This window comes from Condylura cristata, unplaced genomic scaffold (genome assembly GCF_000260355.1).
Source record: "Condylura cristata isolate star-nosed mole 26May11 unplaced genomic scaffold, ConCri1.0 scaffold00030, whole genome shotgun sequence".
NCBI classification, from domain to species: domain Eukaryota; kingdom Metazoa; phylum Chordata; class Mammalia; order Eulipotyphla; family Talpidae; genus Condylura; species Condylura cristata.
The window spans coordinates 20,172,710-20,194,868 of record NW_004567131.1 but is presented as its reverse complement, the minus strand read 5'-3'; the positions used below and the strand labels follow the sequence as shown (position 1 = coordinate 20,194,868).

The following is a 22,159-nucleotide window of genomic DNA, read 5'->3' as shown; positions in this document are numbered from 1 at the left end:
AATTTTCTTTTCTTCCTTGGATAATTCCTATAGGAAATTTTTTTTTAAGATTTATTTATTTATTCATATAGAACTGGGGTACAAGCCAGAGATGCGGAGGGTGAGAGGATTCACCAGAGACAGTGGGGAGCAGAACAGGCAGATCGACGAAGTACACTGCTGAGGGGAGCAGCGGGCCGGTCAGGAGAGGTCTGCCGCGCCATGTGGTCACCTCCGGAGCAGGCAGGAATCAAACTCATGCGCAGGTGGCTTTAGCTTCTTAGTGCTGTGCTTTAACCCGCTGTGCCACCAGGGAGGGCCCCCCCGATAGGAAATTTTAATTGTGATTCAAACATCACCAACATAGTGAGTTCAAATACTTTACATGAAAAAAATATCAGGTGCATAATCCCCTCAAAATCAACATTTTTCTTTAAAAAAAAAAATGAACAGATTTTACCTTACAAAATTTCTTTAAAAGAAGAGACTTAGAATTATATTGAAGATTTCCAGATTACCAACCATCCCTGCTTAAAATAACCCTGACTTTTCTAAACTTCCAATTATGGTGGTCATCTTTCTCAATATGTCAGTTAACTACAGGGGAAGTTTAGTTATACCCCAAATACTGAATTGTTCTTTCTCATTATTTTCACTCTGGCTCTCAATATGATTCAGATGATTTCCATTCCAAAATGTGTCATGAACACTCTTCTTTGTTTCAACTCCCTTAATGTCGCTTCCCTCACCTCAAGGAAAAGATCAGAATTACTTATAAACACAATGAAAGGAGCTTTAAGTTGCTTTTAAACAATCTCTTCCTCCCTCCCCCACCCCTTCATGCACTCCACCTCAGGAAAAGAGGTTAATAGTAAAGAATATATCAAAATTATTTTTCAATGCTATGAATAATACCTGTTCTCTGCATATCCCCCCATCTTCTGTTGCAGCTTGTGGTGGGGTGTTCAACTTCTCCTCTGGAGCCATCCAAAGCCCTGCCTATTCCTACTCAGACTACCCTAACAACATGTTCTGTTTGTATACCATCACCGTCAGGGACAACAAGGTGATTCAGCTGAAGTATGTAAGACAAATTTATCTTTGTTAGAAAATAATTTTGCCTCTAATTGTGTAAAAGATATAATTTTTTCGATGGAGTGCATTGATTCTAATTGCACATTCACGTGGGACTCTAGAGCAAGGGAGAGAGGGGTAACTAATTGTAGTATAAACCTGGGAAAAGGGGTCTGTCACCCTCCACACAAGACAATGGTGATTTAGAAGGAAATACAAGCATCCCACCAATTAAAATGATTGTTCTGTATCTTCTCCATTTTCAAAGGAGTTTCATCTATTGGGTTATAAAGTTCTAAAATGTGTATCTCAATCAAAGTGTGTAGAGTAGGCAAGAGAAAGCCATTTCTATTTGTCAGGTACTTAAAAACAAGGAACTTTATACTTTCCCTAAATCTCTTATTTTATTTTTAAAGCAGTCATATAAGGTATATCTTATTAACTTTATTGATGATAATATTGAGGCTCAGAGGGCCAATAGCTTTCCCAAAGTGATACACTATGGGAAGTGCGTTCTTGGGCTATAAAACAAGTCTCATCATAAGTGATTTGCTTCCTCTATCAGACTCTATACATAAGTGGTCTCCAGGCTGGACCTTAAGGGAAATTGCAACTCCCACCTGGTATTATTTTAAGAAAACTGGACCACCAGGACAAAGACACATTTAAGTCCTAAGAAAAAAAGAGTAATCAGCACGTGCCAGATGGCTGTGAGCAGGTGGCCTATAAAGGAAGCACCTGCCCAGATGGAGGCACACAGGGGGTTCTAGTCATTTGCCATTTTTGCTCAATACTTAATGTTTGCTTCTAGCACATGTAGGATTGTTCATGCATAAACTCATACATACACACATACTCTAATTCTACATATATTTCTATTTTTTTCTATATATCTGCATCTGTACTGTGCATGCTTACAAATTTGCAAATTCCTTTTTGTTTCCTTCCTGGCTGGCTGGGGCTCACCATAGTCAGTATTCCCATCAACATGTTTGGGAAATTATTTTTTATACTCTTTCTAAGAACCTGCATTCTATGAAACACATAATAAGTACTACAGCAATACAACATAAACCCTCTAGTAAGTCTCCAAAATGTACCTGCCACATAAGGTTTTGTGTTTTTTTTTTCCAAGTATTTTCTGCTCTCCTGGGGGAAATTATGCTAGATTGAAAAAAAAACAAAAACAAAAACAAAAAGCAAAACATGTTTGAGTCCTCTTAGAAACTCAAATATTTGTTTTTCTTATGGATTCATGCTGTGGAAAATAAATGTCTATAAAGAATAAAGAATGAATATTTTGTTTTCAGAATTTGTCCACCTATCATTCTGTCCTCATGTTCTGTCATAAGGGCATTGTTATCTGGGTTAGAAAAAATATTTTTTTCATCTTGCTCTTCATCATCAGTTTGGAGAAAAAAGTCACCAATGAAAACCTTTATGAGAAAAAATTAACAGATTCCTTTTCTCTTAAGACTCTTAAAGGGATCCATTTGAATCATTAGATATTTTCAAATTATTCCAAAGTATATATTATAGTATAGCTGTTAGCAAAAAAATAAAAACCAATAAAGAGGAAGAAACCTCTAAAAATGAGAGTAGGATATTGATGTCATTAACAGATTTTTAAAAAGAGTAAGCTGTAAAACCACCACAAAACCCTGAAGAAAAACCATGTGGGAAGCCTCGCTTGCTTGGAAATCCTGGAATAGTTAACTTGAAAGGACAAAGCCTTAATGAATCAGGCCATTAAAAAAAGTTAATGACATGTCTGTCAGGTGATAAGAGGTAACAAGTGGCTCCAACACACAGTGGCTTCACGGGGCAATTCTATTGCTCACGCCTGTAATCTACCCATGGTGCTTGGCACTGCCCACCACAGCTGTGCTGCCACCAGGCTCAAGGCTGCTCGATCTCTCCCTTGGCTTTCACATCTATCACTGCAGTGGGCGGCAAGCTGGTGGGTACTTGTAAAATTTTCTTCCAAATTCAAATATATATCACACATGCTCCTAATACATGACAGAGCAGCCTTCTGACCTCATCACCAGGCTGGATCTCCACTGTGCCCAGGAGTAGGGGGGGAAGATAAAGAAGAGGGGAGCAAGCAATCCTGCTGGTGTTGGGAAGGAGGTGTGGGGGCGTGTCCTGGGCTTCCTCAGTAGATGAATTCTGGTGGCCACAATCAGATGAAACTGGAGAATTAGTTCATTATTTTCTACCATTAGTTTTTACACTTTTTATTTCTTTTGTGAGTAATAGCATTGCACATTCCTGGTTTTCAAACCTGTGTTAAAAATGGGCACTGGTTTTGATATTCGTTGTTTTATGAGCAGTTACTTATGCCACATAGAGGAGTCTGGTTTTTATACATCGTTGCACAAAACCTTATTTACTAGTAGCTCCATTTTAAGAGGGAAATAGAACGCAGGATGAGAATAGAGCTTCCACTCTGCATAGAAATTATCACTGTAAACAAAGGGTATAGTACCACTTGAATTTCAGAACAAGGGAGCAGAATGAAAGCCATCTGTTTTAATGATACTGAAAAAATAAAGTGTTGCTGAAATTATAAGTAAATATCAGTTCACTTTACCAAAACTTAATCTCTAAGAGACTCAATATGTACTTCACTGTGAATTCCTGGAAGTCTAAAACTGTATCATATTCTACATCCCCAGCAAATGTCTTACTTTTTCACATATAGTCGTCACTCAAAATATTTTGGTTCAACTTTTTAACTAATCAGTAAAGTGGTATGTTGTTTCTAATGTTTTATCAATCTAAACTAAAATAGTCTCCTTTAGTGTGTTTTACTTTTTTTTTTTTTTTTTTAAGATTTATTTATTTATGTATATAGACGGGTACAGGTCAGAGGTGCAGGGGCGGCGAGAGGCTTCACCAGAGACAGAGTGGGGAGCAGAACAGGCAGATCGATGAAGTACACTGCTGAGGGGAGCAGCGGGCGGGTCAGGAGAGGTCTGCCACGCCATGTGGTCACCTCCGGGGCAGGCGGGAATCGAACTCATGTGGAAGCGGCTTTAGCTTCTCGGTGTTGTGCTTTAACCCGCTGCGCCACCAGGGAGGGCCTAGTGTGTTTTACTTTTATAAGAACTAAAGGTATGATAAAAAGGTATAATAAATATCATGGAAGTCTGAATAAATATCATCAATTAATGTTCATTTCACAGGTTCAGTTATTTTGATGTGGTTCCCTCCACCTTATGTTCCAATGACTATCTGGCAATTTATGATGGTTCGAGCATGAATGATCCCCTTTTGGGGAAATTCTGTGGCTCCAAACTTTTTCCAAATATTAAGAGCAGCAATAATAGTGTGCTCCTAGTATTCAAGACAGATTCATCTCAAACAGCAAGAGGGTGGAGAATAATTTTCCAGCAAACACTGGGTAAGAACTTTAGACATGTAAGTCTATTTTTCACTTTTTGTTACTTTTCCACTCAATTTTTTTCACCTAATTAGTTTCTTTTCATTTAAATTAGAATAATAAGTCATATAAAGCTTTGATTTTAAAAATTATGTGTGACATTTTTATTTTTAAAACATTGTGAAGGTAAAGTGTCTATGCAACATCTCAAGTGAGACTGAGCCTCATATTATCACCTATGGAAGTGGTGGAAGTTGAACTTAAAGAAGCAAGGGCCAGATAGAGAAAGTCTATGTGACTTTACTTTTAAAATAGTGAAAATTCTTGGAGAGTGTAAGTGAAGATTAAATAACACTTGATTTCTAGAAAGATCACAGTTTGAACACATTGGAGGAAGGCTCAGGGAACCCTGTGCCTGATAAAGAAGAAGTTTGCCACAGAATTCTGCATGGCAATGAAATGGCTTAAACTGATACAATGGGCGCTAACTCAGAAGGAGGGACAGAAATCTCAGAAATAGAAGGCAGAATACGTCGGACATACAGTGTTTGGAACTTGATGTGTTACATGTGAAAAAGAGTTGAAGATGACTTCTTGTTAGACAGTGGTAACAAGATCTGGGAAAGAAATATTGCATTTGGGTTTGAATACTTTGGGCAGAAGGACGTTGGGATACCTAAATGCAGAAATATAGAACACTGAAGCTTAAGAGAGGATTTGAGAGAGGATAGTGACCTGGGTGTTACTTTGAGGTTGCAGGGAAAGCTACAGTGTGAAGATAAATGAAAAATATCACTCTTGTTTATTCCCCTGCAGGTGAGAAATTATCTATATAAAATTAGAGCTTTGAATCATTTAAAATTCAAGCTATGCGTTTATACTCATGGTAACAGTTGTATTGTCTAAAATGATTTACATTTGACTCTAGAAGTTGTTTTGATTCTTCCACTTGAATATAGATGTGATTAAGGAATAGATTTGGAAATGAACATCTCATTGAACAGATCACATAGTATGTAAAGACTCAAAGAGATCTGAATGTTTTCTACAAAGAGAAACCTGATTCACCGTTCAAGCAAATCCATTTCTTCTCTTTTCCCCATGCCGTAGAATAATCTTCAGTCCCCTGATACAAAGCAGAACATACTTTAAACTCCTTTATATTTGGAGTGCTATTTTTTATACATTCTCTGAGGAAAGCATTTGGAGTTGTGTATTTTGAAGGCTTCCCAATAAACTGTAGACATCATGAGAAATTATATCAGAAACTCACTTTTCCATCTACCCTACTTAGCAGTATCAACAATAACTTGAAAGCAAGTCTCATGAGTAGACAAAAGTGTTGACTTAATAGAATTGCCTAAGTGAAGTGTCATACAAAATACAGAAGGCTGTTTTGAAAGCAGAATTAATTTTCCTTTGGAGATTTCTTTGCAGAAAGAAGTTCATATATTCGCCTTCAGCACAGACTTTAGAATCGAGTAGCATATATGCACATTTGCTACTGCTACCTGCTTTCAAGTTGTTTTTCTTTGTCCTAATGTATTCTCACATGACCACTGAAGTAGGCATAAGTGCCCCACACTGTTGTCATCTGTATGAAGCTTCCCAAGTTGGCCAGTATTCCCTAGCTCACTAAATTACTGTGTTTTTCTGAACTACAAAGAAGATAAATTTTCAACTTATTGTGCTTTTACTGAACTGAAGTAGCACAAAAAGGGAAAAAATTACCATGTCAGAGGCACTGTTCATGCTTGAGCACTGGACACTTTCAGTCAATTACTCTTTTCTTCTGGTAACAGAGAAAAGGTTCAAGTACAGAAAGCTAGAAATGAAATTTCTTTACTTGCCAGCATTGTACTACCAATGCATTCCATGATGGTGACTTTTGCCTCTTTGTCATCTGTATAAATGCTTTTGACCACTTGGAAATAATTCAGAAGCAATTTTAAATGATCTTTAATGACAATTTTTTAGTGGAAACATAAGTTTTATAATTTTGTACTGTTTCACTTCTGCAAAGCAGCACATATAAACTTACTTATCACTTGGCATAACTTTTATTTGATGGTCACTGGTTTCTTTAATTCCACGAAGTTTAAAGAGGCTGTTGGTCCTTTCGATTTGGCCAGAGTAGATATCTACCATAGTGTAAACTGATATTTAGGAGTGCCCAGTTTTCAGAAACTCCTGCCAGTCAAGTCCCCACCCTTCCTTTGCCAGCAGGTCTGCTTCAGCCATGACTCTGCTTGCCTGTGTCACTCAGGAAGCATTTAAAACTTGCAAATGTGTTTTAAATTTACCAGAGCCCTGTGTTCAGACAAAGTGAATCACAATCTGCAAACATGGAGATATGGCCAAACAGGAAAAGCTATAGAACAGGAAACAGGTGGCTATCATCCAGTGGTTTTACTATGTGGTTGCCTAGTGAGCTGCTATAGAAAAGTCCTATGCCAGTTCCTAGCTCAGATTTATCCACTAAAAAAGAGCAGTTTGAATTATTTGAGAAATATATAAATATATGCATATATTTAAGTATATTTTATGCACATTATATCATGTATACAAATTATACATATATAAAAGTTATGTATTTGAATTATATGCATATTTGAAATATTATTTGAATTGTTACAAGTTGAATTATTACTATTTTCTATTTTTTAACAATGTGATGAGCAGCAAATAAATAAATTTCAAAGAGAAAGACTTATGTAATAGAAAGTAATATTGAGGTGGTGGATTCCTCAAGGCTCCATTACCCCTTCCACCCTATTTCCAAGGTGAGGGAGGGAGGCTGTGTGACAAGGATTATTGTTAACAGGAGCACTCCATGGTGCAATGATTTCTTAATCCTTCTTACTTACTTTCCACTGAAACCTACCCAGTGCAGTAAATAAATAAACAAACTTAAATATAATTTGTAGCTTAAGTCAAAATCAAAAGCCAAGTCTCAGTTAATACATTAATATTACTCCAACATGGACTGTGTTAATTAAAAAGATAATTGGATACATTATTCCTACTTCATGATTACAGTATACAGTACATTTACATATAGATACATATTGTATTTAGATTCTCTTCATTCTCAAAATTCAACAAGGTTCATATAGTTCACTATTACTCAGGGTAGTAAGTTATAAATCATTTTCATTCTCAAAGAATTAGGAACACAGGATCAGCCTCAACATTTGGGTCATGCGTAGCTGATCTCTGAATTTTTACCTGTTACCTTGACATCTGTAAAATGCCTCCCAGATATAGTAACGGAAGCCAAGAGGCCAGGGTGGGAGGAAACCTAAGCAGCTAAACAAATTGACTTGTAAGAGAGGATAGGAAAGGAACTGAGAAAGCTGGTGAGATTAAGGGGCCAAAGCAATAAAAAATACAGTCACAACAACTGGAGAAAAGTGTAACAACAAATGTAGAATTGATCTAGTCATTTTTAAGTTTTTTTTTTTTTTACTTAAAAATCACACTCCACATTTGTGTTGTATATATCTCAAGGTGCTTCTTAGCAGCCTAAGCTGCCAAAACATATTAGTTTTAAAAATATGAGTACAATAAGATAGTTGAATTATAATGTGAATGATTTTATAAATTACTGCTCAAGTAACTCAGTCTAGCAATAATGGAGTCTCTACTCGACAGTGATGTCTGTCTGTTCTCTTAATATCTTTTGCTCCCTCTGATAAAGACTGAGAATGAGATGAGCTGTAATTGAAAACCCATTTATAGAAAACGAGACTAAGGAAGGCTATTTCCGCCCTTTTTAAACCTTGTAACTTTCACTGGTGACTGGACATCCCTTGGGAGATTATAGCAAAGACAAGGTAATCTGAAGTTTGTTCTTTGTGGGTTTTATTGAAAAGGTTTTTCTCTCTAGATTGAGAATGAGGGAATACAATTAAGAAACCATGGGCTTACCTAGCCTTTGTACACCAAAATCTTACAAAAGAAGCAGGCAGGAGTAAAATTCCAGATCAATAAATGTAAAGTTGTTACAAAAACTAATATTCCAACATTAGAGTCTGCGCCCGCCTCTCCACCCACTTCCCTGTCCTCTAATGACCAGATTGCTGTCTCTGGTCTTGAAGGGTAGGGCTGTCTTTGGGAAAATAAAACCAGATGGTATTGTGGAAACCAAGCTAAGTGATAAAATTGAGTTGATGGCAAATTATAACATAACACTTTGAAAAACATTCAAGTGAGGAAAAGCTGGGAAGCATTATATTCTGTATAAATTAAACCTTACCAAGCCCTCCTCAAAATTAAACTCATCAGGAATTTTGAGTTAAATTATGTGTAAGCAGAGTTCCCTGCAAAAATCACTATCCTTCCACAGATCAGCTGGGCTTTGATGTTGGTTCTCAGGAGCATGAAAGTACAGTGTATCTAGGCAGTATTTTTTTTTTTTCTTTAAAGCCAATTGGTTGTAAATCAATTGTTTAGAAATAGAATATTAGGACTGCAGGCTATGTATGCTTCTCTGTGTTCTAATACTTGAATCATTTGTAATGTTATACAGCAGCTTTATGTCTTGCTAACTCGCAAATGAAGAACTCAGAAAATTTGAGAGCATAATGATTACAACCTCCTATCACTGAACACCCACAAGAGGGGCTTTAAATATGTAAAAATTATATGTATGTAATGCTCACTACCACCCATGAGACAGGGGTTGTCCCATTGTACATAGGAAGAAATGTTAACGTAAGGAATTTGTTTGCTGTCGAAATGTTTGAAATTGAATCATGACTGTTTCCTACTTTATTCTTTTCCAAATCAGCCCACATCACCTTTGGAGCAACTAGTAAACATGCATGGGGTGGAGAGAGATTCTGAGGGTGGATGTTCTGAAAGGCTTTCCTCTTCTCATTTCTATTACCTATCTGATTTGTCTCAGTAGGTAAATCCTATTCATATAAATATTGCATGTAACTGTAGTAGTCATTGTTTCTTCCTATCCATAGGGAATAGAAACATGATTCTAAATAATATACTAAGTGATATGCTATTTATAATACATTTGTGTTTATAAATAACATAATACTTATAATATATTTGTATATTTAATATCTAAACCTATATGATATACTATATGTAATAATATATAAACCATTATAAACTAAACATTATTAAATCATATTAATAGCATAATAAATTATAATTACAGTTTATATCATATTAATATATTTGTATTTCTATTATAACATGCAATCATTTAATATATTAAATATATTATAATCATTATATAATATATGACAAATTTTATAATGCTAAAATATATTTATAGTGTTTATAATGAAAATGATATTGTTACTTACAAGTAATATCACATATCTGTAGTAAAAGTACCTTATCTTCTGATATCAATGGACATATATTGATAGACCAATGTCACATCTTTTATCAACTTTCCAAGACATAATGGTAAAGAATTTTCAAAGTTATGAGGAGTGTAATTTCACTGGACTATAAAGGAAAGAAATATATATATAACAAGAAAAATACTTCACTCCATCCCCAAATTATGGCCTCCAATTTAGTAAAATTCCTTAAAGTGGTAACACAGTGAAGGCTCATAGACAAGTATTTCTTTTTTAAAGATTTATTTATTTGTGCATACAGAACTGAGATACAGGCCAGAGGCTCAGGAGCGGTGAGAGGCTTCACCAGAGACAGAGTGGGGAGCAGAACAGGCAGATCAACGAAGTACAGTGCTGAGGGGAGCAGCGGGCGGGTCAGGAGAGGTCTGCCACGGGGCAGGTGGGAATTGAAATCATGCTGAAGTGGCTTTAGCTTCTCAGTGCTGTGCTTTAACCTGCTGTGCCACCAGGGAGGGCCGACAAGTATTCTATAAGGTAAATGTGACTGTTATTCTTATCCAGATTAGTTTATAAATTGGAACACTAAGTCATAATGTAAGTAAGCAACTTGCTAAGCTCACTTGTCAAATTTTGAGCAGAATTGGAAAAGCAATCTCTGTCCTCACTAAATAATAGTGCCACCCTAGTCAAAAAAGTTGAAATATCAATAGCACAGTACAGAATCTAATGTAATAATAAGAATATCAAAATAATCCCATGTCCTTGTTTAAGTCATTATCAAAAAACCGATTTGCTTTTTGTTGAATTTTGGTTGGTTTGAAGAATTTTACATCTTTTATAGTGTAAACTAATTATGACTACTAAATAGCACATTGTTTTAATCATATTTTCTCTAAACTAAACATTTTTAGCTTTGTGATAACTTTTGATTTTGTGATTGCCAATGTTGAGTGCATAAGTCCGTGTTTCTACATATTAATGTATCCTGAATTTGCTCTGCCTGCTGAAATCTAATACACAGAGATTAAATTTTCTTAAGTAGCAGAGCTGATACCATTTAGCTAAAGAATTGCAAATTTTAAAGAACCATTTGCCCACTACAGTAACTCTAATGCAATGTTTTAAACTTTCAGTGATATTTTTATTTCACTAATTGTTCCTTCACAATCACAAATGCTGCAAGGTTAACTAAATTTAGCTTTAAAAACAGTTAATACATAGGCTCAAAAAGTCATTTTGCTGAAATAAAAAAATATATATACACATACAAACATACGTACTTCTATATACATATATATATGTACACACACATACACTTATACAAATACATAAACATGCACATACATATACATAATAGGTGTCTATAATATAATAATAACAACTTTATAAATCAAAACATGTTTAATTATAAGAATTTTCCTTATAAGCCTGGATTAGAAAGATCTATCCAGTAATCACTATTTACATTTTCCACCCAGTTCTTTGTTGTTTAATCAACAGTATTCACTAGCTACTTACTATGCAGGCAGTGAACTTTTCTCTGGAGATACAAAGATGAGTTCAGTTGTATCCTTATAAAGTTTATCAAGTAGAAGGAAAAGCAAATAATTGTAAACTCAGCACAATAAATGCTTTTGAAGTATATGCAAAAAGAATGAGGCAGAAAAGAAGGCACCTGAAGTTACCTTTGTCTTGAGTAAAACAGGGCCTCAAGGATAGAAATGCTGATATGTATTTTGGTGGTTAAGAGTGTAAGTGCTAGAGCTAAACTTCCCAAGGTCAAAGCTAGTTTTCCACAACCTAACTAGTTTGGTCCTAGAGAACTATTAATCTTCTCTATATCTTGATTTTCTCATCTTTAAGGTAAGTACCTTACTAGTAACTATCTCACAGGATTGTGAGGAAGATCAAACTAGAATATTCCCTAATAATCATGTAGCATACAATAATTTTGTACTTTATATCAAATTATTTTGGAAGGATATGAAAGTATTCATTGGGAAAACAGATATTCTGTGGGCAAGAAAAAGCCTATACAAAGTATGTGCAAAATTGCAAATGTATTCCATTTCAGAAACTGATAGGTACATTCTTTGATAAGTTTTGAGCTGTGAGGTGGCTTTGGGTATGAGGTGGAGAATAATAAGGATGAAACAGGAGAGAGAAGCAGGGTTGAACATGGAGGTTCTGTCAGACAGGAAAAAAGGAGCGAGAGTACTATGACAGTTGTTTTTAGAAAGCACATTCTAGAACCTCTGAGGATGTAGGAGCAACATTTCAGACAGGGAAAATTTAGGAAAGTATTTACAGGAGTTTAGACAGGGGATGATGATGGCGGCATGAAAATAGAAAAATGAAAAGGTAAGGAGTTAAGGGAGAAATACTTAAGATGTAGAGTTAATAGGACACAATATTCTCTGAGCAAGGTATTAAGGGACAAGAACAAATTATGTTCCTGTGGTTCTTGGACTATAGCTTGTGACACCAGTATCCAAATATGAAGGAGAGGATCAGAATTTGTAGGCAAAAATAATATATTTTGGTTTGATTTGACTGTTAAGATATCTGACTAATATTCAGAAGGTATGGAGATGTGAGAATTAGAAGCTCAGTAGGAAGATCTGAGCTAGCTTGCCCTTTTTTTAATTTGAGGCAACATAATATGATACATACTTACTTTATATTACTGTGTAATTCTGGTGACTTGACTCATCACTTTTCAAGATCCATTTCTAATGCTACTTGCATTAATGCCTACTTTTTCTGATTTAGTAGTGTAACTTCCCTAGCTTGCTTTTGTTCATGTTTGCGTGGTATATTTTTCAACCTTTCCAATTTCAAGCTAATCCCAAAGGTTGTATTTGAACTTTTTTTAATGCTGTCTTTTATGCAGTTGGATAATTTAATGTGTCTACATCTAATAAAATAACTGACATTACTGGATTTAAAGAGATCTTTATATTGTATGGTTTATATTTTTCACTTTGTCTGAGCCATTTTGAACTAAGTTTTATTTAGGTCTGTGGTTTGGGTTGAAATGTATATATTTTTTCTCTAGCACCATTTGTTGAAAAGACTAACATCCTTCATTGAATTGCTTTTGCTTCATTGTAAAAAATCAGTTGGGCATATTTGTACGAATCTATTTCTTGGTTCTGTATTCTGTTCCCTTGGTCTATGTGTGGTGTAACTATCAATGTCATACTGTCTTGATTACTACAGCTGTAAACTAAACCTATTGGAGTAATGTTTTGTTTTATTTTTCTTGTCAATATTGTTATAGCTACTCAAGAGCCTGTACCTTACTTGAAGAAGCTTCTTGTTTTTTAAGGTTGATCTTGCTAGCAATTGCATTAAACTTCTGCATCACTATAGGAATCATTGACATCTTGAAAATGCTGTTTCCAATCTATAAACATATTTCTGTTGACCATTTTTCTTTGATATCTTTCACCATTCTGTAATTTTCAGTATGCAGATCCTGTATATTTCTTTAAGTGAATACCAATGCATTTCATTTTCTTTTGAAAAAAATTATTTCTTAATTTTGAATTAATATGTTCTTTGTTTATAGAAATATAATTTATTTTTGTGTATTATTCGTATGTCCTGAGTTCTTACTAAGTGTATTTATTAGATCTTGGAGTTTTTATTTAATTTCCTGGGGTTTTCTACATCTTCAAATAGTGTTGATTTTATTTCTTCTTATACAGTTAGCATTCATTATTAACTTTCCCATTACACTGGCAAAAATCTTCAATACTATATTGGCTAAGAATGCTGAGGAAAGATACCTTTGCCTTTTTCATGATCATATATAAGAAATCTTAAATAGGTACTTTTTCACTTTATATATTATGTTAGCTATTACTTTCTTGAAGATGTTTCTTTAGGAAGCTAAAAAAAAAATCCCTTCTGCTCCTAGTTCACCGAGAGTTTATATAATGAATGTAATATGATGTATGAATGTTTATATGATGTAGTATCAAATATATCAAATATTTTACCTGCGTCAGCTAAGGTAACCTTATAATTTTGCTTAATAAATCATTTTTAAAATATCAAATTTGGTGAGAACAATTCTCTACCATGGAATTAATGATGCACATACAAGTGATTTTGTTATACCTAAATAATGCAAGATAAATGACAGGATAATAAATTCTCTTTAGCCTAATTCTTTATATATTGCATTATTATTTTTTTAGTGACTATGGGTAGCAATTGGCTGCTGGAATTACCTTTTGTTTTAATGTTATGCTTCCTAATATTGCTAGTCTAAGTAGAAACGTAAAGTAACTTAGACTAGGTATTAAATTAGGATAGCTAAAGTGAATCAAATAAAGTCAAATTACAAAAATAACATACATTGTTAAATGAAATAATACAACTCATGTTACAAAAACCATGAAGATATTTTTCTTTTTTAACATAACATAAACATGATACCTACAAGATGTATATATTTGAGATTAGAGAGTAGGGGAAAAAAATCAGATTTGACTTCAGAGAAGATAGTTTCATCTGAAACCTAGCTGAATTGTTAAATGAATTCACTGCTCTAATGCAGTTGGATACACAGTTTTGAAAATCACAATAGGATTTACCCTGAGAGAAGACTATGGCGCTCTAGCCCTGTGTTTCTGTGTGTTGAAGAGGCGGCTGTCTTGCTGTGCCCCCACTTCTCGAAGGCGCCGGCTCTAAGTGTTTATGTTCCACTCCCTGTGTGTCCTCTGCTGCCTTCCTCTAGAGCCTGAAGGTCCAGCTTACTCACTGGCAAACAGGAAAGTGCTGATCTGTATCATAAGCACTGATAACCGCCCACCATCTGTCTAAGAAGTGGATGTCCAGAGAGGGTTAGAGATCCTATCCAGGGGACCTCAATAAAATGTCGGCTACATGTGAAGTCAGCCACAGAAATGTCAATTTTCCAGGTATCTATTTAGAAATGTGTCCATCTCCACTGAAGTGTTCAAGATGTTTTCTCTCAGATAACATATCTCTTACTTTATGAGATTTGTTCTGGCTACAGCTTCACCTTGAGTTTAATAATTGGAGAGAAATAATTTAGGATTCAGTTACTGTTTTTTAATTAAATAGATCGCAACCCTGATCTCACTGCTTACTAGAGCTTTATATTTCAGATATGTTTTCTTTTTTTTAGTCAAACATTTTCTTTCTCTAAAGAAATAATTATTTTGTAGAAAGTGTTTTCAATTTGGAGAAGACAGAGAGACATTTGTTCTTGGGACAGGAAGAGTCATTATAAAGTGCTATTGACTCAACTTGACTGATGAATAGATGCTGATGGATGGAAGCCCGTAGATGGTAAAAAATGTGTAGAAATAAGGAAGACAATGGATTTATGATGCTAAACAATATGTCAAGGTTAAAGTCTTATACTAACAACAGAAGGGGAATTTTGAAATGTCAAGATAGTAAACAAATACTATTTTCTTATGTTTGAACTTATTTCATAGTCACAGAGTTCCCCCCTGTTTTCCTCATATATCCTGCTATTGTTGAAATACAGAGGTAGTGCTGTGGCAATAGCACTTTTTGTTAAGAACTCTTTTTGTTAATATGACTTTATATTTCTCCCAGAGACATATATTTACATTTCTGTTTAGCTATGCATGCAGAAGAAGTACAGAATAATTGTACTGTATTTAAACACTGAAGTGGGGAAATTAGATCAATTATAACCATTTCCTATACCAACAAAGACCCAAACACTTAAATATTAGATTTACTGGAAATATCTGACTATGTACTCATACAATGCATTTACTCTTAATATTGATAGCATACAAATTATGTAATTTATTCAAAATGTTATATTTCATTATGTAACTAGTAAGTTACGATTGTCTGATGATAATATTAGTTCTCCATTTTCTTTGTTCTGTGTGATTAATGTATTAAGTTGATAATTCGAATATATATTTATCAGTTGGCTATTGTCACAATAATGCCACATATAAAATATCTACCACTTAGTGGATTATGCCTAGCTTATTAATTTTATCACTTATGGGATTGTGGGCTGGTTTGCATGTCTCTACTCCACTCTGTTTGTGGGCTGTGCTAAACTATACAGACTTGGCTGGTTCAAATCTACTCCACAGGAATCAACTTTCTCTTTTATCAGTGGTTGCCCAGGGCATGACGTGGTGGATCATGAGAGCAGAAAGGTCATGCCAAGAAGCACAAGCTCATTTGAGGCCTCTTCCTACTTCATGACCACTAATATTCCATTATCAAGGACGAGCTTAACATCAAGTAGACAGAAAAGTGAACCCTATCCACTGCAAAGAAGAACTGAAATGACTGTGCCCAATTAAAGTTGTTATTCTGCTAGCTTTTTGCAATAATTTATGTATAAGTAGTGGTAAATATATAGCTTAAACTTCTTACAATAACACTTAATTTTTGAAGTTGATATATTAATGAGAAAAATCCAGTGAGAGCAGCTTCCTGTATAAAGCCCTCCAAATCACCTTGGTTTCCTCTCCTCTAATCCCTTTTCCCTACATTTGGATTCTACTACCAGGTGCCATTTTTAGATCATACAAATGCATTCTAATTTTACCACTCTTTGATCAGAAACCCTTTAAGTGAACAATGTAAACTAATGTTACCTCAATAAACATAACTGAAGAAAAACTTTTCAAGTTGTTCCCTATTATCTGTAAAGTTAAGCCTAAAGACCAAATCCAGTAATTTATAATTTGAAGCACTCTGCAAAATAGATTATACTATTTCCAAATCTTGCATTCTCATTGTTCTCCTTCATGTGTTCATTTTATCATATTTATGCTTCTTTAACATCTGCTCATCAAGTTCTCTCAGTCTGGAACTGCCAGTACCAATTTTATTACTACATGGACGTATCCTAGTTATCCTTAAAAACCAAGATCAGATGTCACCTCCTTCTTGAACTTTCTGCATCCTCACAACCTGAAGTAATCGCCTTCTTTACAAATCTCATATTTTCTGCATATTTTATGGCATCTGTCATTTTCTAAATTATATTATTATCTGTGGCTTATCACTGCTATGGAAATGCCATAATCTTAAATCTTACCAAATCTTACTAAATATATTTCCCAAATATTAAAACTATTTAATTGATAAGTAAATTTATCAGGTCATCAATATCCTAAGTAATTCTGTTTGGTTCTGCTATTCATGTCAATAAGCTTAAGTGGCTTCCTTAAATAAAGTCAGTCCACATTGGAATAAAAGATGTGCAAACTACATTTCTTGCTTTAGCTTGTTCCATATAGAGTTATTCGCAATAAGCAGTACAGTAGTATGAATTGCTTTGGTTTCAGAATAACTTGTCCTATATACCATCTAGAACTATATCAAGAAATGGGCCTTTGAAAGCATTTTTAACTTCCGGAAATCTCTGATTGTGCAATTAACCTATAGTTTTATCTAACTTAGACTCTTTGAAGAGGTCATATACACTGAAAAAAACTGCACCTTTGACATCCTGTGTCTGAGGAGAGCTGCAGCTGTTTGCATTTCCTCCCACCACCCAAGTCTAAAATCTTAGTGCCCCCTAATGTTGAAAGCAATCTTTTTACTGTTCGCAGAAAAGTAAAATGAATGAGACTTGCCCATGCAAATCCAATGTTAGTAAAATTTGACTTGGGAACTAGTAATGAGCTGTTGTTGTGAGGAATGCAAGTTTTATGAACATTTCTTTGAAGATCTATTAATCTCTATTCTTACCAGCATCATTCTGAGCTTAATTCATCTTCACTTTTTCTTCATATTCTCAATAGGTTTTTATTTTATGCTGTTTCATCATTTTTTGAGGCATTGGCTGAGGTTATGGAATGGATGAAACTAAATTTTATAATCTAAGAATTTTGTTCTGTATTTTTTCTACAGTACACTATTTAATCATCTTGAAATTATTCTTTATTTTTCCTTTGCATTTTTATTCTGAATTTCAACGAATACCTTATTTTCTCCAATAAACTTCTTCAGCTTCCCCTTCTTTTTGAAAAAGAAAAAAAAATCAGATACACAGTTTGGTTTAATATAAACTGGACTATAGTTTTACATGTCTCTCAACCTTTTCCTATCAAACTGTTTTAATAAAAGATTTCTCAGGGGCCAATTTTCTTAGGATGCTAGGTAAATTCTTTCAGAATTTCAGTTTATAATCTGATAGTGTTGATGAAAATAGAACAGATCAAAACATGTTCATATTCTCACCAGTTTTGTTATGCAAATACATTATTTTGTATAAAATTTATTTTTCTGGGATTGAGGAAATCTTATAACATTGCAAAAGTAGTTATAAAAATGCACAAAAGAACAAATCTGGTTACCCACTTTTCTAGGCAACAGTCATGAGAAGGAGGGGCCCAAAGAACTGAAGAGGGAGGAAGTAAGTAATGAAGAAGCTACAGCAAGTGGCATTAGTGTACCAAAGCCCAGTGAACAATCTGATAATCCTCATCAATGTGTGACCGAAAATAGAAATTATATGATTTTCCAAAGTCCTCCATGTAAAATAAGCATGATTCTCTTGGTCTGCATAGTAATGCATGTTTTTTGTTTTGTTTTGACACAGGACCTATGCAAGGATGTGGTGGTTATCTCACAGGTTCAAATGATACATTTGCCTCTCCTGATAGTGATTTCAATGGAAGATATGACAAGAATTTAAACTGCATATGGTTCATAGCTGCACCTGTAAACAAATTAATCAAACTCACCTTCAATACATTTGCTCTGGAAGCAGCAAGTGTTTTTCAAAGATGTCTTTATGATTATGTAAAGGTAAGTGATGATATTTCTTAACAAAATCTAGTAAGTACAAAATTGTGAGTAGTACTAACCTTCAAAGATATCATGTATAATATTACAGATGTGCTATCTTCATATCAAATTAATATTTAGTATGGATGCCTTCCATGGCTGCTAGCTTGAGCTTAAGATTCACTATTCCTTCATGACTTGTCAGAGCTGTCATGTGGGAGATGGGTAGGTTGGGCAGACATACTCAAAGGACTTGTGGTAAATGCTATACTTAATAATTTCTGCATATAATCACCCCTTAGTTTTCTAGCTTGAAAATTATACTTATATATTTTTCATAATACCTTTTGATGTGAAAAATATACTTGTCCTGAATTCTCATTAGAAGTAAATCAAGAATTTTTTTTCTGTTTATTTTTAAATGACTGTTTAGTATCAATCAATCTATCAGGCTATATTAATTCAGATTAAAAATTATAAGTAGTACCAATCAATATATACTACTATCCTGGGAAGGGAAATAAAAAATATGGCAAGATTTCTGCCCTTGAGGAATTTAAATCTGACTGAACAATTAAGAAAGGATACATGTAAATCAATAATCAGCATTGGGATAGTCAGCATCTAAATGCTAACTAATGCACTGAATCCACCCTTAAAGCCCCATGGAAGTTTAAAAGGGAGAAAAGTTCACACAACAATCTGATATAATCAAAAAAGTCTTCATGAAGTGAGGGAAAGTTGGTTCAAGTCAGGTGAGAAGACATGGTTAATAAAAATAAAAAGGCATGGAAGTTGGAATGTGCATGTTCTTTAAAGATTCAACAGGCTGGATTCATTGAAGTACAGTGCTGGTAAAGAGTAGCAATAAACAAAATTACCTAGTTAGAGAAATACCCAGATTACAAAGGCTCTTGAAAACTCCAACTAATGAATTTAGATTTTATGCAGTTGTAAGTAAGTGATTGAAGGCTTTACAGTGAGTGATATGGTACAAGCAGTTTTTAAGATATATATGGACCCAGAATTCTTGGTGGATTATAAAGGGGCAGTCTGGAGTCAGAACTTGAGGAAATGTGACCAGTAAGGGGGCCAGAAATTGGATGTTATAGAGATGGTGAAGCTGACAAGTTTGGTGCGAACAGGAGCTTTTAAGTTCAAACATTGTTGATTTTATAGCTATCAGTTTTAAAGGATAGGGTAGGGAAAGCCATAGATGGAATATACATTCAAGTACTCATTTGTATACCATCTTTTCTTTTCACTGTGATAAGCATTAAATCTGGGATGCTAGAAGATTGTCAGTACTTTTTGGAGGAGACTGTAGGATTGCTAACTATTGGTTTGGACAATAGCAGATAAGGGCATGGCTGTGGGCAGGGACTTGAATGGTATTCCAGCAGGACAATAGCTTAAGTAGAGCGAGCGTAGCCAAAGAACATTTCTTTCCATCTGAAAATATGATGCTTTCTCTGAGAGAGAAGGATGGAACTAGAAAGCCGCTCCACTTAACTGCAGGAAAGGTGCCCGGGGAGCAGTTGGTGAGGACAGAGGGGGCAGAACACTAAGCAATTGAGTTGAGGGGGGCGGGAGGGGGGATAAAGACCAAGAATAGTGGAGCTATCACTGATGTCAAGGGACAGGATTCTCTTATCAAGGACATGCAGTCAATACTATTAAATTGTAAATTAGAGGCCAAGAAAGGTTCAGAAGAAAAGCATAATCAGGTTGGCTGACAACCATTTAAGTAGAGTATTGGCACAGAAGCCAGAGCAGAGGCGCTCACAAAAAAACTAGAGATAAGAAAGCACGTCCATTCAGGTTGGAGTCTTTTTTAAAGTGAGACCAAAATCGCCAGAGTAGCAGTGAAACTAACGCTCAAGACTGATCCTGATTTTACATAAAATAAAAAGTTTCAGGACAGGTAAAATGGACTCAAATCCAATTTTGAAACTGTAAATTCTCACATTTCCTCAATTACTCATTACTTTATCTAGTAAAAAAGAAATCATATAATCACATCTACTTTGCAAGGCTGTTTTAAAAATAAAGATTATATATGCTAGAGTGTTCAGCATACATTAAAAGAACAAGTTTGCTGCTTTTATTCCCACCAGACAAGCATGAAGGCTATGAAATGTCCTTTTCTTAGAATTTGAAAAACTAATTTATGGGGTCCTCCCGGGTGGCCCAATGGATTTAGCATAACACTGGGAAGTTGTCCACAGCTGCGTTAGCATGAGTTCGGTCCCCCACCATGGAGGTGACCCACATGGGCCGCAGACCTCTCCAGGCTCACCCTCTGCTCCTCTCAGGAGTGTACTTCATCAGTCTGCCTGTTCTGCTCCCCACTCTGTGTCTGGTGAATCCTTTCACCCACCGCACCTCTGGCCTGTACCCCAGTTCTTATGTACATAAATAAATAAATCTTTTTTTTAAAAAAGGTACTTTATACAAACAATATTATAAATATAAACTTATATGGAATGTTTTCATTGTGATCCTTCTAAGGGTGGGGTAGGGTTGATCAGATTTATCCCCAAAGTCCATTTGTATGACTGTGATATGATAAGCTCACTAAAACAATTAGTAATTTCTGAATTCCCTTAAGTCATTTAGTACAGAAATAGCAATATCAAAAACAAGAATTTTCTAGTTTCAAAATGAAATGTCCTTTTAAAAAAATGTTTTGTCCTGAACTTCATTTGTTTTCTTTCTTGGGAAAGCAAGAATGCTAATTGGCAACTTTTCAAGTTTATTATAAAGTGGCAAGATCAAAGAACAATCCAATCTCGGGTACTTTTATTAAAGAGATTCTCTGTGATAAATGGTACAGTTGATTTTTTTTAGATTGTTTCTCAGATATTAAATGGAATTGCATCTTAGAAAACCTTATTCGATTCAATATAGCAGGTAAATATATCCAAGTGAAAATGTGCCAATTCCATTATTCATTCATAATTAGATCACTATTGTTTTTGAAATGGTTGGCTGGGAAAACATTAGGATCACTGCAGGATGCAGTGAGTTGTGTATTTAACTGAGCAGTTGCTGTTGAAAGTGAATAACATGCTTTTCCTAAAGAGACATGTTGCATAATTTTGTGCAGGGCATGGTATCTAGCATGGAAGATGTAGATTGTTAGAGATATGGTTCCTCAAGAGGCTCTAAAGCAATGAAGACTGACATGCAAGCATGTATGTTATTGACAAAATAAGAAATGTGAGAAACAGAGAAGCAGGGTACACCTGACTTCATTTGAGGATCAGAAGTTTCCTACATGGAAACTTCCTACATGTGCCTACTGTAGGAAGAGAATCACTAGGACATGCTTTCTGTGGGAGCTGCCTACCAAAGGAAGTAAGGATGTTACAGGGCAACCCCAAAATGAAATTGGGTGACATTTGTGTGAGTCCTTACCCATACACTTAAAAAAAACTTAGGCCAAAACTCAACTGCAAGTACACAAAGGCTAATAAAAGATTTATTTTCAAAAGGGAAAAGGAAAAAATGAAAAGGGGGGAACCCAGGGAGAAAGGGAGATTAATTGGTGAAAGCTTTCTACCCATAATGCTGTCTGAGCTGAGACACCACCACCCCA

The 22,159-nt window shown here is 34.9% G+C and overlaps 1 protein-coding gene across 1 annotated transcript in view; it reads left to right on the top strand.

Moving 5' to 3' along the window:
• The window catches only part of CUBN (cubilin (intrinsic factor-cobalamin receptor)), a 207,718-nt gene that overhangs the window by 169,448 nt on the left and 16,111 nt on the right, over nucleotides 1-22,159 (top strand). The window contains exons 58-60 of the mRNA XM_004691275.2: nucleotides 930-1,059; nucleotides 4,245-4,462; nucleotides 18,371-18,579. Coding sequence (XP_004691332.1) covers nucleotides 930-1,059; nucleotides 4,245-4,462; nucleotides 18,371-18,579 — 557 coding nt within the window. The remainder of the gene's footprint in view (nucleotides 1-929; nucleotides 1,060-4,244; nucleotides 4,463-18,370; nucleotides 18,580-22,159) is intronic.